The 25,052-nt window shown below is 37.1% G+C and overlaps 2 protein-coding genes across 2 annotated transcripts; one reads left to right on the top strand and one right to left on the bottom strand.

Annotated features, from left to right (window-relative positions):
* The first annotated feature begins 1,160 nt into the window (after nt 1–1,160).
* Nucleotides 1,161–12,690, top strand: LOC107672489 (long-chain fatty acid transport protein 1-like). Its single transcript, XM_016465702.1, has 13 exons — nt 1,161–1,462; nt 1,607–1,774; nt 3,036–3,430; nt 3,511–3,675; nt 6,328–6,397; nt 6,498–6,589; nt 6,765–6,874; nt 8,174–8,383; nt 8,477–8,603; nt 9,101–9,238; nt 10,801–10,965; nt 11,070–11,216; nt 12,217–12,690. Exons 2-13 carry the CDS (start codon nt 1,608–1,610, stop codon nt 12,372–12,374), a joined length of 1,944 nt encoding a protein of 647 aa, XP_016321188.1. The 5' UTR covers nt 1,161–1,462; nt 1,607; the 3' UTR covers nt 12,375–12,690.
* A 2,686-nt stretch (nt 12,691–15,376) lies between these two features.
* On the bottom strand, nt 15,377–20,100 carry LOC107672456 (zinc-binding protein A33-like). Its single transcript, XM_016465650.1, has 6 exons — nt 19,705–20,100; nt 17,908–18,003; nt 17,576–17,806; nt 17,463–17,485; nt 17,255–17,373; nt 15,377–16,043 (listed from the first exon to the last, which is right to left on the bottom strand). Exons 1-6 carry the CDS (start codon nt 20,098–20,100, stop codon nt 15,508–15,510), a joined length of 1,401 nt encoding a protein of 466 aa, XP_016321136.1. The 3' UTR covers nt 15,377–15,507.
* Between the last annotated feature and the right edge of the window lie 4,952 nt (nt 20,101–25,052).

Here is a 25,052-nt window from a genome sequence, read left to right as displayed (position 1 = left end):
TATGCCTAGCAGTACACATCACGTGATTTAAATTATTGCTATTTGCAATTGTTCAATTTTATAATAATAATAATAATAATTTAATAATTGTTCATTTATGATACACCTTGTTGTACCTGTGATTGTTGATCAGTTAGTACACTGTAAGAAAAATATCTAGAAAAATGGAAAAGGTAGGCTTTAGTAATTTTCCAGGACATTATTCGTTATTCAGTATCCATTATCCGTTGTAACCCTTTAACCCCAAACACAAAATACAACGAGTAATTTAAAATGCAGGTAAAAACCTGTGAATTCTTTTCGTAGAGTGTAGCATACTGACTACTAATACACTGCTTAAAACTAATTGTTCAGAATTAGTAGTTTTACTAGTTTACTAGCTAAAAAAAAAAAACGTAATCTTTCAGAAATGTTCAATAGTGTTCAATAATTCAATGTTGTATATAAAAAGTTATTTATATTTTAACATTATATTATGCATTTATATTATTTTACAAACAAATCTAAATTAACATATAAAAATATATTTTTACTGAGATTTGATGTAGCGACACAATTTTGCGTCGTGATTACGTAATGACGTCATCACGCAATGACGTCACAACTTAATTTAGCAACTTTTAGCAACAAATCGACCTTCCTTTAGCAACTTCCCCTGAAAATTAGTTGGCAACAGTGTTATTGGCACTTACCTCGTGAAACATCTGCAATTTTATAATCACTCATCAAAGGCCCCACAAAAATGTCAGCATAAAACATCTACATTTATATGATTTTTTTTTTATAATATGCTGCTTTAAAAAAAAAAAAAAAAAAACGTTTACAATATATTTACTATATAATTATTATTATTATTATCATTATTATTATATTGTTATCATATTTTCTACTTTGGTACTTAGCGAATGTTTACTTTTTTAAGGGTGCAATTACTTTAGCAGTAAACTATTTATTGTCACAAAAGTGTGTGCATGAAAGTTACAGTGATGTCGATGTCATATAACGTTAAATTCTGTTGATTAAAAAAAACTTTTTAAAAGTTTAAAACAAAAAATGGCGCGTGTGTGTTTCATAAATAAAAATTGTAAATAACATAAACTCGACGAGTTCCACGCTTTTATTGTGAAAACACCCTCTCCTTTCAGCCATTTTGAACAGCTTTCTCACCAACTCCGGCTTCATGTTGCTCCAAACAGCCAGTGCTTGTTAGTAAACACATAGTTTGTCAAAAAGGTGCTGCACACGAAGTGAAGATACTTACAGAATAGTGTACTTCTGAATGTAACAGACTATCGTAGCAAGTCCCTCCCCCCTCTCTGTGTTCTCGGTCGCTCGTGTTATTTTCATAGGGGTCAGTAGTTTAGACATAACTGTGGTCAGTCAACCTCTATAACTGCACTGCAAGGTCGTCCCATGTCTTGACAGATCAGGGCTGACTGAACTGTATAGCTCTCTACCATAGGTAAGCTTTCATGACTGTTATTGCTTTATGATACCACCATAAACAATCAGTGGACACATGTTTCACACGTGTTCTCTGAATACCAAAGTGGAGACCTGCTGTGTTTGTGACTGAAAAGTGATGTACAGCATGGACCTGTTTCAGGATGCACTATGTGGCGAGTGGCTCCATGTCCTTGGGTTCCCTGGGCCTGCTCCGTCTGTTTGGGGCATCCTGGTCCTGGAGCCTCGCAGCAGGTTTGGGTGTTTACTTAGGAACAGGAGGCTGGCGGTACCTGTATGTGGTGGTTCGTACGGCTAAAAGGGACATCAAGTGAGTGGCTGATATTTTGGATGTCACATCAACTACAAATTCTGCCCTGCTGGGAAAAAAAAAACAACCTAAGCTGGTTGCCTGGTTTTATCTGGTCTTCCAGCGTGGTCAGAAATGGTTTGCAGGCTGGTTTTAGCCACTTCTTTAGCTGGTCAGGCTGGGAGACCGCTATCAGCAAAACCCAGCTTGGCCAGGCTGGCAGACCAGCTTAAACCAGCAAAGACCAGACAACTAGCATATGCTGGTTTTAGCTGTTTTTTGTTGTTGTTTGTTTTTTAGCAGAAGTTATTTTAAGGTCGGCATGAAATGGAAATGTACCCTATCTATTTTCTGAATGCATTGTGATCAATTCATCTGCGTGTTTCTTTTTCTTTTTCTTTTGGCCTATGTACTGAACAAAATTTCTTCATCTTCTTGTGAAATGAGAGACTTCTCTCTGGGGACTCATGTAGGACTTCAACAATAATTTGTCCACTTAAACAACAACCCTTACTTACAATCAACTCGCATTCTCGCATTCAAATCTGCCTCAGAAACCGATGAATAAAAAATAAAATAAAATAACCCATTTTACTTGGATGTGTGTCACAATATGGAAGAAAATATCTGTTGGTAGACTTGCTACTTCTATTTCATTCCAACTTTAAGGAAACATTTATAAAAAAAAAAAAAAGAATGCTATCATAATTTACTCATCATCTACCAAACCTGTATGTAACCGTTTTTTTCCATGAAACTTTTAAATTAAACATCGGCATGCAATCAAAATAGACCCTATCCATTTTTTTAATGCATGTCACTGGTCTTGTTGTAAACAGTTCATCCATGCATTTTTTTAATGCATAACATCCATGCATAATAATTTTCTCTTCCTGTTGTGATGTCTGTTTTGTGCCAACTTTAAGATGTTGGCAAATCAGTGCAAATTTGGTGATGAAACCAAAGAACTGCTGTCAGTGTGTGTTTACATTAACATAATCCTGTTGAACCTGTTGTGAAATAAGCATGGGGAAATCTTTCATCCTCACACAAAATTCTCAGTCGTGTGGATTCCTATTGAAATGACTGGATTTCGGCTGCAAAAATTTGCCAAAATGTGACAGAATCTTTAATGACATTTATTAATGGTGACTTCAGATGAGAGCTATGAAAGATGTGAATATTATACAAGTCAAGTGTATAGCAACTTAAATGACTAATGCTTCACTGTATTATTTTCAGCAGGCTTGAATAACCGATTTCTCCTCCTCTTGTCCATCAGCGGTCTTTACGTGCTGCTGAGGGTTAAACTGGCACTATGGCATCATATTCGAAACCGAAACACCATACCCTCCATCTTTGCACAAACCGTGGTTCGGCACCCAGACAAGCCTGCGCTTGTGTATGAAGCCACTGGGGAAACGTGGACTTTCTCCCAGTTAGATCAGATCTCCAATGCTGTGGCCCACTGGGCCCTGAGCCAGGGCTGGACCGCAGGAGATGTGGTGGCGCTATTCATGGAGAGCCGGCCGCTCCAAGTGGCGCTCTGGCTGGGCCTGGCCAAAGTAGGCGTAGAAGCCGCGCTCATCAACTTTAACCTCCGACGGGATTCGCTCCTGCACTGCATGGGGGTGTCAGCATCCCGAGCGCTGGTTTTCGGAGCAGAGCTAGTAGACGGTGAGCCTACGACCTTCTCTCTAACTTTTACCTGGATCATGCAACTAATTAATTGCACGTGCCTCCCTGTGTTTATGTAGCTGTGTCTGAAGTGAGCTCCTCTTTGAGTGAGAGCATGGTGTGGTTCAGCACGGGAGACCTCAGACCAGACCAGATGGCCACTCTGAAATGTCACCCCCTTGACTCCATTCTGGCATCTGCCCCTCGAAACCCACCACCCTGTGCCGTGTCCAAGGGCTTCAACGGTGAGTTTTACAGCATTACGAGGTTTTGGCTGTAGTTGTCGAACACATGGGTAATGGATCGGATATGGCTTGTGGAGGAGTCTGGAATGATTTTAGGAAAAAATATGTTTCATTTATTAAAAGGGTCATGAATTGATAAATCAAGTTTTCCTCAAAAACATATAGCAAGTAACTCAAAACTTCCTTGTTAGTCCAAAAACAGCTTTTATTGAAACCAAGCTGACTCATTTTCTACTACAAGGATTTAATTATGTAGTAGAGATGAATACATCAGGACAAGACTGCCTGCACAGACACAGAAGACATGTTTGGATCACGACAGGGTCACTTGGAATAAATATAGATTTAGATATAGATTTTCCAAATGTTGCACAGTGTTTAAGTGTGGAAGAACATTGTCTTTGCATGCTTTGAACGCAAGCTTTAAAAACGCACTTTTATTGAAAAAAATGGACAGGACTGTAATGCTGCAACACATAAGTAAGCATGTTAATTCTAAAGCCTGGCCAGTGATAAATAGTTTTGATATGTAAGGTATTGATAAGTAAAATAAATGAATTTTGGTTTATTCATCATGCAAAATCAAGCCATTAACTGAATATTCATATTTACATTGTACTAAAGTCAAATTCACAAGTACTAAAATAACTAAAACTTAATAAAAAAAAACATATAGGCATATTTAAAAACAACTAATAAAAATGACAAAACGCAACAAAGTTACTAATATTTGAACTAAAATGAAAACGCAAACAGAAAATGTCAAATTAAAATCTAGTTCAAAATATTAACAAAAAATATATAATGTATGTCAGTGCTGTTAAAATAAGAACAATAGCTGATATTGACTGGAGCTGTCAATCACTTCAGTTCAGTGTGAGTTCTGCTCTCACCAGAACTCCTGTTATAATCATTGAAACCGTCTGCAAAAGTAATCTCATATTTACATTGCATTGTGTTCAAACCAGAGGGTCAAAAACAGGGTAAAAAGGCTTTTTTTTTTTCAATTATGACTGCATTTGATGTGCCAATATTATAAGTAGACCTCAGGGAATATTATAAAATAATAATAAACAAAAATAAAAACAATTCATGGCCCCTGTAAATGGGTATGATGTATTCAAAATATTATTTTTTTTAGCTACAGAAGGACAGATAAACTGTTAATTTTTTCTGTTGCATGTAAACCCACATCTTTTTATCCTACAAGAACACCAAGTTATTCCCCTTTTAAAATGAGTTTGACACTCCTACTGTAGAGGTTCATTCAAATGAACCGTCTGATGAATGGATCAGGTGGCATTATTATCGTCTTTATGTGCACATTACTTTGACTATCAGCGCACTGGAGTGTTACATTTATTTCATGTCTTGTGCTTTTACATTCTCTGCTGCTGCAGTTTTGTAGCAAAATTTCTGTCGTGGGCCATTATTAAAGTTTTTATGGAGGTAAGTTAGAAACTTCTAGACAATTAGTATAAAAAAAAAAAAAAAAATTTGTCTGCTTATCCTGGTGGCTAGTTGTGTTTATTGTCGGTTATTAGTATGTAAAGTATATTTTTGATGTCCTCCCTTCCAATAAGAAAGTATTCCAGTTCTCCAAGACTGCATTTGCCCTCTATTTATTACAAAATATGGTGGATTACCTATTACACAAGTCGTTATAAGACCACTTCAGAATGTGCTGCTGGCAGAGGTATTGGTTTCTTTGCGTAAAAGCCCGAATCAGTCACAAGTTTGAGTAGCATATTAATTAGATTTTTAATTTGCAAGTCACAGAGATCTATTACCTCAAATAAATGTATCCACTCGTCTGAAGTAGTCCTCAATTCTTTCAAGAGCTCTTTGAATTGAAGACAAGTGTCTGCGTGAGAAAGGCAAGAGTCAGACAGAAAATACAGAGAAAGAAATATCTGAATGTCAGAATACAGTAGTCAGCATTTGAAGTGGATCGAAAAAGTTCATCAAAGTTGTCCTAAGACAAAAACAGGTATTGTTTTGGTTTTAGGACAACTTTGATGAAAGGTTTTGATTCACTTCGAACGTTGACTACTGTAGCATAATTTTAGAATGTTTCCGAATTTAAAAATCTCAGAATAGAATAATTTAGAATGTTTCAGAATGTAAAAATCTCAGAATAGAATAATTTAGAATGTTTCAGAATTTAAAAATCTTGAAATAGCATAATTGCACTATATTCAGCATAGCCAGTGCAAAATTCAATATCAATATGCATGGTATGTTACAGTACCAACATTTCAGTAGTTGATACTAATAGCAGTGAAATTCCACAATTGTCAATCAAATTTCTGATTCTACAGCAAAAGATAATGTACTATTGCTTTTATAATAAGTAAATTAGGTAATAAGTCAATATTATTTAACCAGACTGCTAATAGTTAAGACATGTTGATACATTTAATTCTGTGATTATAAAACGATGGAACTTACTGAATTAAGCAAATATATTATGAGATGTTCATCATTTATGTTTACGTTTTTAAACATATAGTAAACTGTATATCCTGCGCACTAGACTGTTAGCAGTAAACTAGTAGTCTAAGCATCACCCATGTCTCATCACTGTTTTATATTTACATTACATCTGCATTTATTCATTTTTATCCATTTTTTTCCTCCTTTATGTCACAGATCGTTTGTTCTATATCTACACTTCTGGCACCACAGGACTCCCTAAAGCTGCCATAGTGGTGCACAGTCGGTAACCTGCTCGCAGCCACATCACATTCATAAATCTCAGAGAGAAATACTTTTAGGCCCATTTTTGAAACGAGTTTTCATAAACTGCTTCTATTTCCAAGATATTACAGGATTGCTGCTTTTGGGTACCATTCTTTTCGAATGCGGCCAGATGACATCATCTATGACTGTTTACCCCTCTACCATTCAGCAGGTATATTGTACATCTGACAGACATGTTGCTTCTGATCAGCTGCTGACATTATAGGCTCCTTGTCTTTCGATGAATGTCATAAGCTGTTAGAGGTTGTTGGTTTCAAACAAACTGTTGCAGATTGTACAAACAGCTCAACACATGCTGTGCGTCTGTTGAATTTACTCTTTTACAGGTAATATTATGGGGGTGGGCCAGTGTCTGATTCACGGTATAACTGTGGTGGTCAAGAAGAAGTTCTCTGCAAGTCGCTTCTGGGAAGATTGCATCAAACATAACTGCACTGTAAGTCACTTTTATTATGGTTATTAATGACACATAAGAATGCCCAAGATTATGAATATGATCATTTTAAACAGTTTGTAACATTTTCACTATTTACATATAGTTTTAAAAAAATCTTTATACCATTTCCAACAAAGATTTGAGAAATGAGAAATTCATATTTGTGGCCCAGTACCACAAAACCAGTCATAAGAGTCAATTTTTCAAAATTGAGATTTATACATCATCTGACAGCTGAATAACTAAGCTTTCCATTGATGTATGGTTTGTTAGGATAGTACAATATTTGGCCGAGATACAACTATATGAAAATCTGGAATCTGAATCTAAATATAGAAAAATGTCTTTAAAGTTATCCAAACGAAGTTCTTAGCAATGCATATTACAAAATTAAGTTTTGATATATTTACAGTAGGAAATTTACTAAATATCTTCATGGAACATGATCTTTACTTAATATCCTAATGATTTTTGGCATAAAAGAAAAATCGGTAATTTTGAACAAAACAATGTATTGTTGGCTATTGCTACAAATATACCTGTGCTACTTATGACTGCTTTTGTGCTCCAGGGTCACATTTTCTTTACACATTAAATACATCTGAGTGTACACACCTTTTGAGTGTACGTTGCTTTGAATAAAAAAAAAAAATCATCTTTCCCTTGGGTTTATACCATTTGAAACTGAACTAACCTAAAATAAAATGGTATTTAGCCTATATGATATTTTTAAAAGCTGTACTGACTTTAAGGGTCTCCAAGGGTCCTCTCTTTGCAACCAGTTCAGTTTGTATGTTATCTTGTCACATGATGACAGAATAGCATCCTGCATGTTGGTTATTTATGCATTTAGCAGATACTTTTATCCAAAAGCAATCTGTCAAGGAGCTAACAGTACTCGGAATGTTCAATGCCAGGTTTATTTGACAACTAGATTAGGAAGCAAGCTAAAGAAGAGGAGAATTTGTGTGTGTATGTGTGTGTGTGTAAGTTCATTGGTTTAAGGTTGGAGTGGTTAAGGGCTTGTGGAAGAGGTATGTCTTCAGCTGCTTTTTTAAAAATGTGATGGTGTCAGCAGTTCGGATGGAGGTTGGTAGCTTATGCCACCAGAGAGGAACAGAGAGGGTGAAGGTTGTGGAAAGTGAGATTTTATGATTTTATATAATGCCCTAAAAAATATCAAAATGTATTGTAATATAGAGTAGAAAACATAAGAAAAAACAAGTCATTGTTTGAATGAATTGCATTTTTAATGTTCTTTTAAATAATACATCCATTTTTTTTCTCCCTTTCTTGCAGGTTGTGCAGTACATAGGCGAGATTTGCCGTTACTTGCTGTCTCAGCCTGTGCGCCCCTCTGAGCGACAGCACCGTGTGCGTTTAGCCGTGGGAAATGGGCTGCGGCCGAGTGTGTGGGAGGCTTTTATGGAGCGTTTCGGAGTAAAACAGATCGGCGAGTTCTATGGAGCCACCGAGTGCAACTGCAGCATTGCCAATATGGATGGCAAGGTCAAGTATCAGTGTTGTTCTTAGAACGTTGAATATGCAATTATCAGTTGTAACAGGTAACTGAATAGTAAAAACTCACTCTGAACGCTGCAGGTTGGAGCTTGTGGTTTTAACAGTCGCATTCTGCCAAATGTGTACCCCATCCGACTGCTGAAAGTGAATGAGGAAACCATGGAACTGGTTCGGGACAAGCAGGGACTGTGTGTGACTTGCCGACCTGGTGCGTTCACAGCCAAGTACTCTTTGATTTATATGTTTCCCAAATATAAGTTAATGAAATAGGTTTCACATCATTTTAGATCTAATCTTTGTAATAGAAGTCTGATATACGGTGGGCTCAAAACATATTTGGACACTTCAAATGGGTCATGACATGGATTTTTTTTAAATTATTTTAATATGTTCCTTGAGGTTTTCTTATAATGTTAATAAAGTTTTTTGCACCAAAAAAAAAACAAATAAATATGTGAAAAATGATTATATAATGTCATTGCGTTACATAAAATGTCAAATTAAATGCCATTTAATTTTTTCCAAATGGCATTTATTTTCATTTGTTAAAAAAAAAAAACAGTAAGCACACTTATCAAGTTAAAAGGGTTATTATTTGACTGCATCAGACTAGAAAAATGTACAAAATAATCAACAGTCATTTTGCTCCCTCAGATTTGCTCTTATCATAGGTTTTTCTCTTCGTGTATTGACTTCCACTCACAGGAGAGCCTGGGCTGTTGGTGGGGAGAATTAATCAGGAGGATCCTCTGCGTCGGTTTGATGGGTACGCTAGTCAGGATGCCACCAGGAAGAAGATCGCCTACAATGTATTCAAGAAAAACGACTCTGCATATCTGTCAGGTGCACCTGTAACACTGCAAAGAAGTGCCAGTGTCTAGAAGTTTCTAACAGTGTGAAAGTTACTGCTGTGCCAGCATCTTTAGCATATTTGAACCCTTTCCAAAAGTGACTGTATGATTTTGAGATCCAACTTTTAACACTGAAGACAATTGAGGGACTCGTGCATAACTATTACAAAAGGTGGAAACAATTATTGATGCTCAAGAAGGCAGCACAATGCATTAAGAGCCGGGGGATGTAAACTTTTGAACAGGATGATATTTTTGATCATATTTATACATTTAGTACCTACATTTAGTATTTATACATTTAGTACCTATACATTTATACATACATATGATATCATATTTTTTCATTTAGTACTGGACTTCAGAAGCTACATAAATACGTACCCGTTTCCCAGAAGACAAAATAAGTACAATTTACCCTGATCATCCAATTTAAAAAGTTTACACTGAATAAAAACAGTCGTGGATCATCCAGGAAATGACACACACTATTAAGATTCAATGGGGTCATTTTTATAAATTCAGTTATTATTTTGTCTTGTGGAGTATGTGTAAACCTCTGTTATGTGAAATAGCTTATTCAGGACAGTACTAAATAAAAAATAACATGTAATTTTCATGATTCCTCTTATTTTGTTTCAATTATTAACATTTTGCACATTCTGCAAGGGGTATGTAAACTTTTGAGCACAACTGTATATGCTAATAGGATGTGACATTCTGATCATGACGATTCTCAGTATTTTATTAAACAGTACTTACAGATACCTCAAAACATGCCACAATAAAATTTGTGGCCTGCGATCGATATTAAGATATTATTTTTTATTCATTTACAAATGCAACCGAAATGTAACATGAACATATAATTGATGTCTTTGAAAACGGCAAATCCTGTATGCCAACTGGGGTTTCAGCAACAAAAAAAATACACTTTAGTTTTTTTTTTAAATAATATATAAAACTCTGAATTCTAAAAAAACGTGTGTGAATATGTGTTGCATTGATGCATCATTTGTGAACATTCTATGACTGATCCTTGAACGAAGCTCCAGTGGATTTGGATGTATAGTTTGGGGTGATTGCCCTGCTGGAAGTCCAGTTATCATCAAGCTTCAGTCAAAAGCATCTTAATTTTTGCCAAAATGGCTTGATACTTCCAAGAATCCATGATGTCCTTCATACAGTCAAGATTTCCACTTCTGCAACAGCAAAGCAACCCCATAAAAAGACTAGTCGACCTCCATGTATGATCGTGAGGATTGTGTTCATCCGCTCATAAGCTTTGCCTTTTTTGCACCTTGACATACCGCTGATGGGTCCAAAAAGTTCCAGTTTGTCATATCAATCCATAAAACATTCTTCCAGAACACCACAGGTCTATCCAAATTCTTATAGCATATTGAAGTCTACTTTTTATGTTCTTCTTAGTCAAGAGATATTGTTATTTTTCTTCAACACCCTCAAGGTTTTCTGGTACAGCACATTTTAAACTTATGAAATTGGCTGTTGCACTACGCAATAAACTTAGTTTGTTGGTATGGTGTCTCTTAGGTGATGTTTTAGTTATGGACGAGCTTGGATACATGTACTTCCGGGACCGGAGTGGTGACACGTTTCGTTGGAAAGGTGAGAACGTGTCCACTACTGAAGTGGAGGGAACACTGAGCAGCCTGTTGGGACAAACTGATGTAGCAGTGTTTGGAGTAAATGTACCAGGTGAGACAGATAAAGCCAATTTTGTCCTAAAGTTCACAGGACCCATAATTCCTGTAATGTATACGTCAGATATCCTCATATACAGTGTGTGTGTGTTTGTATAGGTGTGGAGGGAAAGGCTGGAATGGCTGCCATTGCTGACTCAACAGGAAACTTCAACTGTAATTCTTTCCTGAAAGAGGTTCAGCAAGCTCTTCCTCCTTATGCACGGCCAATATTTCTACGCATCTCCCCATGTGTAGATACCACAGGTGAGGAAAGATCTCCAGATGCTATACAGCCTGGAATCGATGATATATTAAGTATTATGCCATATATGCACTGTACTGTAGTTTTGCTAGCGATATAAAATGTGAATGTCACAATGATTAATGTGCTTTTATTGAGCTATTAAGCTTTCAAACCAATTCATTTAGAAAACTTGTCTCACAAATTGTAAATATGAGAGCATTTAGACAGAGATGATGTTTGCTTTCTTCAGTCTGTTTCAAAGAATCGATTTCTCATCATTTAAAAATATTCGCAGAAATCTCTGCATAATATTTCTCAAAAAATGTAAATGTTTCTCTTAATAACTACATATTACCATAGGTAAAATTTAAAGAAATTACTAAATATCATTGTGGATTATGTTGATTATTTAAACTAGATTTATACTGTACTTTTTAAATGAGTATGGTCACGGTATTGGTCATATTTAAATAAAATATATAATTATTCAAAAAAATGTTTTTATATATATATATTTTTATTAGGGCTGTCACAATATCAGATTTTTACTACACTCATTTCTAATTTTTGACATTTAGTTTTTGTTAAATCTAAAACATAAATGTATGGGTCAAATTTAAATATATTTACTCATTTTTGAAATTAAATTGAATATTATAATTATTAGGGCTGTCACAATATCAGATTTTCACTGCATTCCTCATTTTTTCTGTCCTGCCATGGGCATTTAATTTTTGTTGAATCTCACAAAGAAATGTATAGGTCATATTATTTAAATAAAATATATTTCCTATTTTTTTTTTTTAAATAAAACCTAAATATTATCATGTTTACTAGGGTTAGATTAGGGTTTTATAATCTTTATTAGAGCTAGATTAGGTCTTGAATTTCTTTTTTGTCTACCTGGCTACAATGGCTGTTTGTTTAAAATGATGCTTAATCTAAAAAAATAAAATCATCCTTTTCTAAAATATGAATATGCATGCTGCGAGCTGATTTCCTACTCTTAACTATTCACAGGAACATTTAAAATTCAAAAGACCAGATTGCAAAGGGAAGGATACGATCCACGGCTCACAACTGACCAGATCTACTTTCTGAACTCCAGAGCAGGCCGTTACGAGCTTGTGACCGAGGAGCTGTACAATGCTTTTGAAGAAGGCAGGATATCCCTTTGAGACAAATAAGAGAAGGTAGTCTGAACCTACCTGGTCTTCTAACCTGTGACCGCACCCAGTGTTACCACGATGCAACAGAACCCACTCAGATTTGTTCTGCTAGTATTTAGACAGTTTTTACATTTACATGCTTTTGAATGGGTTTCTTCAATTTGGTAGCAAGCTGTCTTCACAATGACAAGCGGAATATATGATATGCAATAGATGAGACCGTGAGAGAGAATTATTTTAATTTGTTATTCTGATTTGATGGTAGCGTACAGGTGACAAAATGCAATATGTGCACTCCCAATTTAACCAGTTCAAAAAAACACAACCACTTAAGCCAACAGGATGAAAGATGAAACTCCACTGTCTGGTTTTGACACTATAGACCGGGGGTGGCGAACGTCGGTCCTGGAGAGCCGCAGCCCTGCATAGTTTTGGCTTAGCCCTGATCAAACACACCTGAACAAGCTAATCAAGGTCTGAAGGGTTACTAGGAAGCTACAGGCAGGTGAGTTTTATTAGGGTTGGAGCTGAACAATCCAGGACCGGAGTTTGCCACCCCTGCTATAGACTTAAACCATTACAATACTTTTGGAGCCTGAAAAGATAATAATGAGTGTATGTTAACAGACTTAAGATTTTTACTACATAACTGTTGTTAAAATGCCTAACTCCAAAGTGACTTTTAGAAAGCTGAAAGATACAGCATATCATTGTAAAGAGCCACAACAAAGTGCCTTAGATTTTACCTCCTCGAGCTTTACTCAAGTGTGATATGACAAGATGAAATGCCTCACACTGACATGGGAACAAAGACGTTTTGTAAACTAAAACAGTGTAATCGCATTAATTTACTGCAGACTTCTGAATGGTTAAAAGAATAAATAATAATTTCTACTGCAGACTCCTCCTTTCTGATTCTATTGTCCTGACATAAACATTACACTATTGTTAAATGTATGGGTCATATTTAAATAAATTATATAATTACTAAATAAATAAATAAAGTAATTCTTATTAGGGCTGTCACAATTTCAGATTTTCACTACACTCTTTTCCAATTTTATTTTCCTGAACCTGACATTTAATTTTTGTTAAATATTTAATATTTAATAATTTTCACTACACTCCTTATTTCTGATTTTAATGTCCTTGTATTGATGTTTACTTTTTCTTGAATCTCACAAAAATTGTGCATAGGTCATATTTTAAAATATATAATAATTGTTAAAAATAAATGCAAAAATATTCAAATTTAAATAATGTAATTCTTGTAATGGCCGTGTAAAGCCGGGTGCACACTGTGCGATTTTTTTAATAGTCCTTCACGATTGTTACTTATCAGACTGTACGAACATGATGATCACACTGTGGGATCTCAGTTGTCATTAATGTCAGACTGTACGACAGTCAAGACGCATTAAAAACGGATGCGTGCAAGAACGCGAGCTGCATTACACTCAAGGCTGAAATGTTGGCTATCATGAAAAATATATGAATGGCAGCAATAGCGGCGTCATGTGACATCATTGGTTCAACCGTAATTTTACAAAGCTACGAGAATACTTTTTGTGCGCAAAGAAAACAAAAATAACGACTTTAACAATTCGTTCCCTCAGTGTCAGCCTCTAGCGGCATTTTGGAGAGTATCACATACGTAAACAACGTATGTTGTTCTGTGTCAGCAGCACCATACGTGGATACGTTGTTTACGCTTTGGTCTGAACGTAAACAACTTATCCACGTACATACTTTGCATACGTTGTTTACGTATGTGATACTCTCCAAAATGGCGCTATAGGGTGATGTAGAGGAGACGACGTGTTAAATAAAGTCGTTATTTTTGTTTTCTTTGCGCACAAAAAGTATTCTCGTAGCTTTGTAAAATTACGGTTGAACTGATGTCACTGATGTCACATGGATTATTTTAACGATCTCCTTGCTATGTTTCTGAGCCTTGATCGTGTTAGGATCCTTGCTGTCTATGGGAGGGTCAGAGAGCTCTCGGAATGCATCAAAAATGTCTTAATTTGTGCTCCGAAGATGAACGAAGGCCTTACAGGTTTGGAACGACATGAGGGTGAGTAATTAATGACAGAATTTTCATTTTTGGGTGAACTATCCCTTTAAGAAGAATAGTGTAAGCAGCACTACACACCCAAATGAAAACAGCGGCACAACCGGTGTTTATCATAGCAAAGGCAACATATCGTATGAATTTTGTTTCATGCAGTTATATGTAGAGCCCGACCGATATGGGTTTTTTGGGGCCGATACCGATATTAGGGAATAAAAAAAACGGCCGATACCGATATATCGGCCGATATTCTTTGTGTATATTATAGCGGCGCCGGACCGCGAATTTAACCACCCGTAACTCCCGAACCCCGGGGGCTATCGACGCGGGGGTGGTCTCATTCGAAAGCGGGCCTCGAGACGTACACTCAGTTAGCGTTCAAGAGGGTTCCTCGAGCTGAAGAGATACCCCGAATTTGGTGCGGATTCGCCGCGCCGTTATGTAGATATGGCCGTTCAAAGTTTCAATGGTTTTCCATAGACTTAGGCTTTAAAGCGTTTCATCCAGGTCGCCAGTAGCAAACAATGGGGCGCGCTCTGCTGGACAAACTAAGTAATTACACCATTTCAAGCATTTTATCTGCATTATATGTTCTGTAAAAAAAAATTTCATATCGGCGGCATATTCGATATATCGGCGACAGGCTCATATCGGCCGATAATATAGGCAAAACGATATATCGGTCGGGCTCTAGTTATATGTATGCGTCATACATATGCAGTTATAAGAAATCTCTAGCATTAATTATGATCATGGCTTGTCTTGAAAAACAAAGACAGTTTGATGTTCGTCGTAGGAGAAGTCACACTGTGCCCCAAATCTTCTGACACTGCCAGAAGTTCGTCGGAGGTAAAATTTGATCTCAACGGCCATTAATCGGCTGTCGGTGAACGTGTCAAACCAGCGATCAAAGACTACAGATTTTAGCCTAGGAGTATAGGAATCTTTTAGGATTTCTAAAATTTGTCTCAGACGACCAAATCGTGGCCAAATTCGCACAGTGTGAGCTGGGCTTAACATGAGAGGTGAGACTTGAGGAAAGAAATGCTGAGAGGGACGTTCTTCACATCAGTCTGTCTTAATAGAGATCCACGCTGGCAACACTTTCAGTGGGTGCTCCTTACAGGCGCTGCAGAAGTATGGGAATGCTCTCGGAGTGATGATGTCCGTGAAGGTGAACAGAGGCGTTCTCTCCCGTGGGTCGTAGAAAGTCACCCTGGACCTGTTCATGTCCAATACGATCCTCACCACCTGCGGCTCCTTAGTCATAGTGAGAGGGGACCATGGGGCAGTACAGGCTTTATACTCTCCGTTTCGTAGCCTAATGGTCCAGAATCCCTCTGCAGGGGTCAACACGTGCTTTCCCTTCCGGCTGATGGATGCGCTTGCAACTCCAGTGACCCAGTAGGTGTTGTTTTTGACCTCCACGTCCCAGCTGTGTCGCCCAGAGCTGAAGCCCTCGTAGCCCAGCACCTCTGCACCTATATCGAAGCGCTCAGGGTTTTCTGGGAGTTTAAAGGTCTGAGAGCAGCACTGTATTGTAGTCAGATCCTCTGACAGGAGGAAGCAGCTTGCCGCAGTGTTTGGATCAAGAGTCACTGGAGCTGCAGCAAAGGAATAGTTTGAAAGGCTCATTAAAATGCTAATGTTTCTCTTTAATGGTCTCTTTAAAGCAACTGTGTGTACGTTTTGTTTGTTTGTTTTTTACCTTAAAATGTCAAGTTTCAAAATCATTTTATTGGTGCAATGACTTCTAATAAGGTGAATGGTTTCTGTTTTTTACATACTCCCAGAACAGAGCATGGAAGTTTGGTGAGCGGGTTCCAAGAGAAGGGCAGATTGCTTTACGGCACGTGAACGGTTATCCACTGTAATTGCAAACACTATCCACTGTTATTTGCCTCAATGAATTCCACTCACTTAACTGCAGGGGCTCCAAAGTCGCAAAAAGTACACAAAACTACATGCAGTTGCTTTAAGTGTGAATATCGTGAGAAAATCTCCAGGTCTGCATTTCACAAAAGCATTGTAAGCTTAAGTGCATCGTAGACCCATTGAAACCAATGGAGCTATGATCATCTTAGGCTTACGATGCTTTTGGGAAACGCAGACCTGGAGATTTTCAACCAAAACACATACATACATAAATTATATTTTTACATAAAGAAAAGTAAGATTCTTTCTTCAAATAATAGATATTTTTGCATTATGACATTACTGACATCATTTTTATGACAATAAAACCACTTTCCGCCTCAAATTCTCATTACTGTGGTGCATTTTTTTAATTTAATGAAAAAAACTGAATTAAATTCAATACATATTACTACCATGAAAACATACTTTACAGTTTGTCTACCTTTGGTAACACTTTATTTTACAGTGTGCTTGTTACATGTACAGTACTTACTATATTAATAACAATAAATTATGCATAATTACACACAACCTTAAACCAAACCCTCATCCTAAACCCAACCATAAAGTAAATACATGTAGTTAATTCATTTTACTCAGTACTCACAAATGTATAATTACTTTGTAACAAGGGCACCGTAAATAAAATGTAACCATACTTTTATGAATGTATTTATTTTAGTATTTTTATTACAGTAATGTGAATGAGATTTTTCACATTATAATAGGTTACTGGCAATTTTGAATGTTTAGTCTTGGTAAAAATACAAAATAATTGTCTTTTTATCTTTTTGGTTACATTTGATCCAGACATTGCTTGATAGAGGTTTAAAACTGGCAAATAAATAAATGTAAAAATGTGGAAATTACTTGGTAGTTTGATCCTGAATATACTCACTATATTGAATGATTTCCATCATTCTTTCCCAGACTTTAAACTTTAATGAGCCTAGATGTTTGACTACATCAAGCAGTGAACCAGTTATCATCTCTGGATCCTGGGGAATACGCCAGGTTCTGTCAATACAGCAAAGAATACAGAATTATTCTGGGACTAGGTCACAGAGCAAATTATACTTCTTTAGATTGGGGGCGGGGGTGAGTACCTCTTTATGGTGTCTTTATAATTCTAGGTTAAATAAAAATAGAATCAGATTACTAAAAGTGCAACATGCGAATTGTAATTTGTGTTTTAAGTCATTCCTTTACGAATGTTCACCTTGAGGAATGGTATATCCTGAGATCTCATCTCCTGTTCAGCAATTCTTATAGTGTTGCAAAGTGAAGTGATGTCATTCTCCAAATCTTCAATCTTATTGTTCATCGTCTGCCTTTTCTGATCCTTCTCCTGCTTTAGCATGGAAAGCCTGGATGCCTCCTCGTCTCGCAGGAACTGGTGCAGTGCCTCAAACTCCTCTCGTATCTGCCTCTCTGTGTTCTCTGCCTGACTCTGTAATGAGAACGTTATCATTTACTTTTTCTCAAATGGAAAGTTAATTTTCTCTTTCTATAATTGTTTGATTCAACAAAGCCAATTCAAAATGAAAATACCTTAATATGATCTATTGTTTGCTCACAAGTGCGTTTTGCTTTTTGAAAGAGCTTCAGTTTTTGCTGAAGTGGTTTCAAAGCATTTTTGAGTTCCTCCTGAATACAAATGATAACACAAACAAAGAGTTAGTAATTACTAGATGTGTCCGTAATGAAACACACATGTTTAGTTATTCATTTAGAGAGACCCAAACTTTTTTGAACTTTTCTGTTAAATATCTTTGGGACAAAAACAATGGCAAAATATGAAGGCACCAGCATCCATAAGAAGAATGGACCCTTTTCACAGCCTTCGATGACTTAATTTTTTTATGTTTATTTATTTTTTTATTTATGTAATGTACATTTATAACATTATACTTTGAGTTACATTACCCTGGATTAACTCACGAAAGGCTAGTCAACGCTGCTGCAAGGGGATTCCTAGTGCTGCTACTGAACTGATGTAAATTAAATCTTTCGCTTTAGATTTTATCGTTTTCTTGGAAAGGCATGGAAATGCAATAGGGTTTTATTTTTGCTTTTGGGAGAAATAGGAGTGCAAAAAATGTTCTAACTCTAGAGAAGTTCACCCTGCTATACTCTTAAAAATAATGGTGCTTAAAAGGTTCTTCACAGCTTTGCCACAAAAGAACCATTTTTTTGGTTCCACAAAGAACCATTCAGTCAAAGGTTCTTTAAAGAACCATCTCTTTCTTACCTTTTTATAATCTGAAGAACCTTCTTTTGCCACAAAGAACCTTTTGTGAAACAGAAAGGTTCTTCAGATGTTAAAGGTTCTTTATGGAACCATTTAAACAAAAAAAGGTTCTTCTATGGCATCGTGAAGCACCTTTACTTTTAAGAGTGAAATTTATTGCAGTTTTCCAAACTTCGAATTGTGAAAAGGGTCCATCGAGGGAAAAAAACATTAGAATTAATAGTCCTGACCAAGGATGAATTATAGCCTGGACCAGTGGGATTAGAATTTAACATCCATGGAATAAAGGTTCTTTATTAAAAGGTTCATCACACTAGAAAAAAAAGGTTCTATTAAGAACTGTTCACTGAAAGGTTCTTTGGGAATCCAAAATGGTTCTTCTGTCATCACTGCGAAACCCCCATTTTGGAAACTTTACTTTTGAAAGTGTACAGTTGTTCAAACATAACTGGGGGAAATAAATCCATCCATTCATTTTCCAAACTGCTTGTCCAGTGTAAGGCGGTGGAAGTGCTGGAGTCTATCCCAAAGTCTTGAGAACCACCTTGAATGGACTGCCAGTCCCTTCTAAGTACTAACCAAGCCAAACCTTGCTTAGCTTCTAAGATCAGGCCAATATCATGAGATAAAAATTCTTACATTTTAGTGAAACCAAGATACGATAATGTCGTTTCTCTTTTCAACTCCCTGGTTGAATGTGGATTAATAAGAGGGGGCCTCCTAATCCTACTCCGTCCTTGGTCTTGACTTTAAAAGATTTTTAGATTCTTTTGAGGAGATTTTTGTGTATACTTTCATCAACTCTAAACTAACTCTTGGGCATCTGGTTTCAGCCCAACCAGGAGGCCTCAACCCTAGCATACCGCTATTAATAGTCTGATAATGAACCCAGCCAAGAATCCATAACTAACAATTTCCGAGGACCTAAAGAGAAGGAACAGTTGTCCAAATGGTTATTCTCAAAAAAAAAGTTTTTGGTTTCCTTCTTGTCCTTGAATTGAAGGTACAATTGTTGAAACTATAGATTAGAATCAACATTGTATTTAAACAATGTCAAACATTGATGCAAGCGACCATGAATCTGTATGTAGACATACCTTGCAGTCATGTGAAGCTTCATTTAAGGGATATAACCTGTGCCCCTTGTGGTTGGCATTGGCAGATGATTTGCATTTGCTACAAGTGGGTTCCAGGTCCTCCAAACAAAAGAGCGTCAAGGTCTCACCATGCTCCTTGCACGCAAGAGGGTCATTTTTGCAGCGCTCCAGAAAGCCCTCGCAGGTCTTTTCAAGCGTGGTGTTGACTATGAGCTCCCCCATAGATGATGGCTGACAGCAAAGGGGGCATTCGCAAGATCCTCCACCATTCCACAGGCTCTCCAGACAGAGTTTACAGAAGCAATGTCTGCAAAACAGCACTATGGGCTTTTGTAGGATATTTCCACAGATGGGGCATGACAGGTCTTCTGCGAGATGTGACTGCTTGGAGGCCATTGCTCCTTTGAGCCCTTCATTGCCCAGTTTGGTCACAAGGGGATATTATGCCCTCCCTCTAACTTAAGATTACCCTTGGGAGATCTGTCTTCTGATTGGCTGCAGTATTTACTCAGAGTATACATTACTGAGCAAGGTATAGGCCGACACATGATATCTTCTGATGAATGCCTAAACATATTATTTCTGCATATTATGTAACATCAAGCTCCTGGAAAGCGATTTGACCCCGGCACTGACGTGAGAGGAAATATGTCAAGATTTTCTTTGGAGAAGATAATGTATGCCTCCTCATAAGAATAATTAAAAGGCAGGATAAATAAACAGAAAACTGGCAAGAACAGTGGTGTGGAAAAAGTGTTTGCCCCCTCCTGATTTTCAGTGTTACAGTGAATATCATCCGAATTTTATCCAAAACATTTCCATGAATCTTCATAAACAACACCACAATAAGTTAAATCTTTCATGCATTCATTAAAGATGGTTATAAAACATTCAGCGCTATTTGCAGTTAATGCATGCTAATGGAGGAGTAACCAGTATCTGGTTGCTCCCCCATTAGCAGCAATAACTGCAACCAAATGTTTCCTGTAGTTATTTATATGGAGGAATTTTGGCCCACTCCTACTTGCAGAACTGCTTCAGCCAGGGCCGTCGCTAGTGGGGTGAAAGGTGGTGACGATTTATAGGGGCCCACGGCTGAGGTGGGCCCCCCCGGCGATTTCAACCAACTGCCCGAGGCCAGCATAAAAAGCCGGCCTGCGCGTTGTCATGAAAGCTTATCAATTGCACGTGTTTTAAGCCTTGCCAATTTAAACATTCAAAACATTTTAAAGCATTCAAACACAAGACGCAGAAAAACTCAACTGAGTGTTCGCGCGCCGAGTTGCGCACACAGAGAGCCGTGTAAACACCGAACCGAGCTCTTCTTCGCTTCCTCTTGTGCCTGAACAAACAAACACACCTCGCAAGTTTAAACATACACAAAAATACATGAAAAGCTTAAATCAGCACCCATAAATACAGCAAAATGTATTCAGCAAATACATACAAAATGGTCACAATACCTGTCTTTGCGAGTATCCTCGAAAAAATTGTCAGTTTTGTCTAAAGTGAAAATAAACAGTTGAGAAAGAAAGCGAATGTGTATCATCATATTGGATGTATTGTCTCTTAAATTGACCACGCCTAATTTACTAGCTGCTGTCAGTGTTCTTAAAGGGTTAGTTCACCCAAAAATGAAAATTAGCCCATAAATTACTCACCCTCAAGGCATCCTAGGTATATGACTTTCTTCTTTCAGACGAATCCAGTCGGAGTTATATTAAAAATGGTCTTTGATCTTTCAAGCTGTTTAATGCCACTCAGCGGGTGTTGCATGCATCAGTCCAAAAGCAGTTTAATAAAGTGCGCCCATTTATTTAAAATAAAGTGTGCGCATTTGCAACGCTGACCTCATACGTCATCCGCCCGGAACTGCTTCCCTTTACAGCAGTGAGCGCAAGCTACATTAAAGTGATTATTACGTTTTGAATATGATTTTTTTCTTACAAAAACGCATCGATTCACTACAGAAGGCCTTTGTTCACCCCCCGGAGCCGTGCGAGACACTTTTTTTTATGGGTGGGCGCTTTTTATATCACTTCTTTTGGACTGATGCATGCAACACCCGCTGAGTGGCATTAAACAGCTTGAAAGATCAAAGACCATTTTTAATATAACTCCGACTGGATTCGTCTGCAAGAAGAAAGTCATATACATCTAGGATGCCTTGAGGGTGAGTAATCTAACAGAGCAGAATTTATAATTCTTTCAATGATACCAAGATGTCCAGGTACTGATACAGCTAAACATTCCCAAACTATAGCATCACTGTTTTTGACCAGTGATTTTTATGAAATGCAGGCAAGAAAGGCTTGAAGATCTTTAGAAGTTGCTCTAGGGTTCTTGGTGACTCCCAGAATAATTTTGTGCCTTGCTCTTGGACAATTTTTGGCAAAACACCCACTCCTTGGAAGATAAGCTATTAACTAACAGCTTAACTATTAAAGATGAACTATTTGTAAAAGATTAACTATTCCAAACTGTATACAATTTGATAATATGATTCTGATTATGTTTCAGTGGAGGCTAAACAATGTGCGAGACTTCCGATTCATTATGCTCTATAAGTAAATGGAGGAATAAACCTATTTTAAAACAAAGAATGCCAAAGTGCAGTAAACTGTAAATGTATTTGAGCTACAAGCCAATAAGTTTATAATTACGAGAATACATTCAAATAATGAGATAAGTAATAGCAGTTTGTAATGTCAAGCAGCATAACAGACTGTTTTTGTACAGCTAAAATAACCTGAAGCAAATGACACCTGAAACCTGGCACATTCAAGTTATAAATATATGTGCCTGTTCTTACATTAAAAACAAGGTGAATACCATAATCTATAATGAAATCTGACCACTTACAATGTTAATGTGTCCAAACTCAGAAATTCAGACAAGGGGCAAAAACTTTTTCACAGAACTGTGAAACTGAGAATTTACCAATAGAATATACTGTATATATATATAAAGAAAGTCTTGTAAGACTGTAACAAGATTGCCGGTCGTTGTTGACATGCTGAGTGAAAAGGACTGGACCTAAATTTATTTTGCTAAGTAAAACATACACTCTAAAAAATGCTGGGTTGTTTCAATCCAACTTTGGGTCAAATATGGACTAACCCAACTTTTGGGTTAAAAATTTAATGTAAAAATTTAACCCAACGGTTGGGTTAGTCCATATTTGACCCAAAGTTGGGTTGAAACAACCCAGCATTTTTTAGAGTGTAAGTTAGATTACACAAGATAGTGATACAATATACAAGATAAGATTTACTGATTATTTTCATGCATCGATAAACTTGTGCAATCTGATGCAGTCTTTATTGTATCTTTATCATTGAGCTGTGCTGTATTTAATACCTTCAGTCTTTGCTCCCTGAACTTTCTGAGATGGGATCCAGAGGCCTCTTTTCTGCAGAAAGGACATTGCGTCTCCCAAAACTGCTGACAGCAAATTTCACAGAAGCTGCACCCGCAAGAAACACAGCACAGGACCACTGGAACACTGAACACTTCCCCACACACCGAATAAGAAGGGTCTTCCTCTAAGAGCGGCGAATCATCCTCCATTATCTCTGATGATATAAGCTGAAGAGATATACTGCGTCTTCGGTCCTAAGTGTTATAGATAAAAATACCACCGCTCCCTATGTGCCTTTTCATACTCCAGACGCTTGACCTTTAGACTTGATGTCTGGACGTAAATGCTCACAGACAGATATTGAGATCTGAGGTGAAGACAGCATTTGTTCCTATTAATCATTTCCATTATCTGGATAATGATGTGCTTTGGGATTTGCTGTAGACCAGTACACAAAATTATCATTATTGTATGAATTCTGAAAATGATGCAGAATGCAGTGAATTTCCATCACACCTCAGTCTTTCTTCAGAGGATACGCTCTGATTTTTTTTGCTCCCTAATTTGAGGCAATGCCCACATTCAGGGGTCCCCAGTGCAGAAGACAGACAGCTTCTTGTCATGCTGCTCACACATTCTTTACTGTGAAAAGAGGACAGCCTTTAGAGCTTTGTGTGCCTCTCAGACCTGTGAATGACTATAAAAGCCACGTCCACATGGGAGGCACTAGGACTTTTAAAACCTCTCTGCAGACTCATCATCTAGGAAAGGGGTTTCAGCCTCCATTTCTTTAAGGTCTGAACACTTTAATGTGTCCCTATATAGGGGAGTCCAAGGATGGTTGCTGTAATGCTTTTTGTTTGAGCATCAGTAACTCAGTGGCTGTTTGTGCTAGATATCTCAAATTGTGATACATGGTAGCCACATTTGTCTACTACAATTAGAACTCACTGGGATTTGTATACTGCATATTAATCACAGATTATGTGAGTTCATGTCAAATACAAAGATTCTGTTGTTACAATCTACCCCACTACTGGAGTGAGTTGTAACACTGCTGGGGATAGATGTAAGGTAAACTGCTGAAATAACGTCCACACTATCCAATTTTTACATAATTATACATCATTGAAAAACAAAGAAACGTGAACCATTTAAACAAAAACAAAAAAACATATTGTAGTTTTTATAACTTTAAATGTAGCACAAAAAAAATTGTTGCATGTGTTGTGTGAGTGTGCGTGTAAGTGTACTGTATTCCTGTCACATAAGGGTTCAATCACTAGCTATGTTTCCATGATCCACCTATTTTGATGTGAATTTCGAGATATAGAATTAAAACGCTGGATGGAAACATCAAGATGTGCATAAATTCTTATAAAGTGCATGCGTAAAAAAAACTTGTGCGTTCAATTGAGGCTTTTTTATCTGGTAGGAAAACATGCGCAAAACCTTGATATGCAACAAAAAAAAACTAATGTGACTTAGTCTCAACAGAGGACGTGATCGATAACTGGACTAATTGGGATCATCATAGGGGTTGGTAACATTTTTCAACAGCTGTTACACCTATCTGCAAAGTGTAGCATGTAGGGTTGAAGTTAGCATAAATACTAAAAAGAAACAACTTCAGGTCATGTAAGTTAAATAATTGTATCCACAACTCAGTGATTGCTATGCAAAAATAATCTAGTTGAAAATCAGTTTTTTGTTTATAAAATCTACAAATTTGCTCACAGTCACATGCAATTTCTCCTGTGAGCTCAGAAAGCGTGTATGATATTGATGATGTTACCACAGCTCTTTTCAGACCTCTAAAACTTGCAGTGTTACATCTAACCCCATGTTACAACAATCCCCGGTCTCCACTGTGAAATGTTCTTGTAAAACATGCTTTTTATTTGTCGGTTCACTTCTGTTAACTAAATGAAATCAGCAGTGGGGGGTTCAGTCAGAGCCTTGCTCAAGGGCACCTCAGTCGTGAGTA

This window comes from Sinocyclocheilus anshuiensis, unplaced genomic scaffold (assembly GCF_001515605.1).
Source record: "Sinocyclocheilus anshuiensis isolate Anshui unplaced genomic scaffold, SAMN03320099.WGS_v1.1 scaffold1430, whole genome shotgun sequence".
NCBI classification, from domain to species: Eukaryota; Metazoa; Chordata; class Actinopteri; order Cypriniformes; family Cyprinidae; genus Sinocyclocheilus; species Sinocyclocheilus anshuiensis.
The sequence above is the reverse complement of the archived record's forward strand: the minus strand, read 5'-3'. Positions and strand labels throughout refer to the sequence as shown.

Excerpts from the sequence above, each read along its gene's own strand:
- LOC107672489 (XM_016465702.1), top strand. The coding sequence starts at position 1,608 with ATGCACTATGTGGCGAGTGGCTCCATGTCCTTGGGTTCCCTGGGCCTG. Across the intron at positions 3,676-6,327 it reads CGTGTCCAAGGGCTTCAACG|ATCGTTTGTTCTATATCTAC; the intron begins GTGAGTTTTACA and ends TTTATGTCACAG. Across the intron at positions 11,217-12,216 it reads CCCATGTGTAGATACCACAG|GAACATTTAAAATTCAAAAG; the intron begins GTGAGGAAAGAT and ends AACTATTCACAG.
- LOC107672456 (XM_016465650.1), bottom strand. The coding sequence starts at position 20,100 with ATGGCCTCCAAGCAGTCACATCTCGCAGAAGACCTGTCATGCCCCATC. Across the intron at positions 18,004-19,704 it reads AAGCTTCACATGACTGCAAG|GAGGAACTCAAAAATGCTTT; the intron begins GTATGTCTACAT and ends ATTTGTATTCAG. Across the intron at positions 16,044-17,254 it reads GATGGAAATCATTCAATATA|CTCCAGTGACTCTTGATCCA; the intron begins GTGAGTATATTC and ends CCTTTGCTGCAG.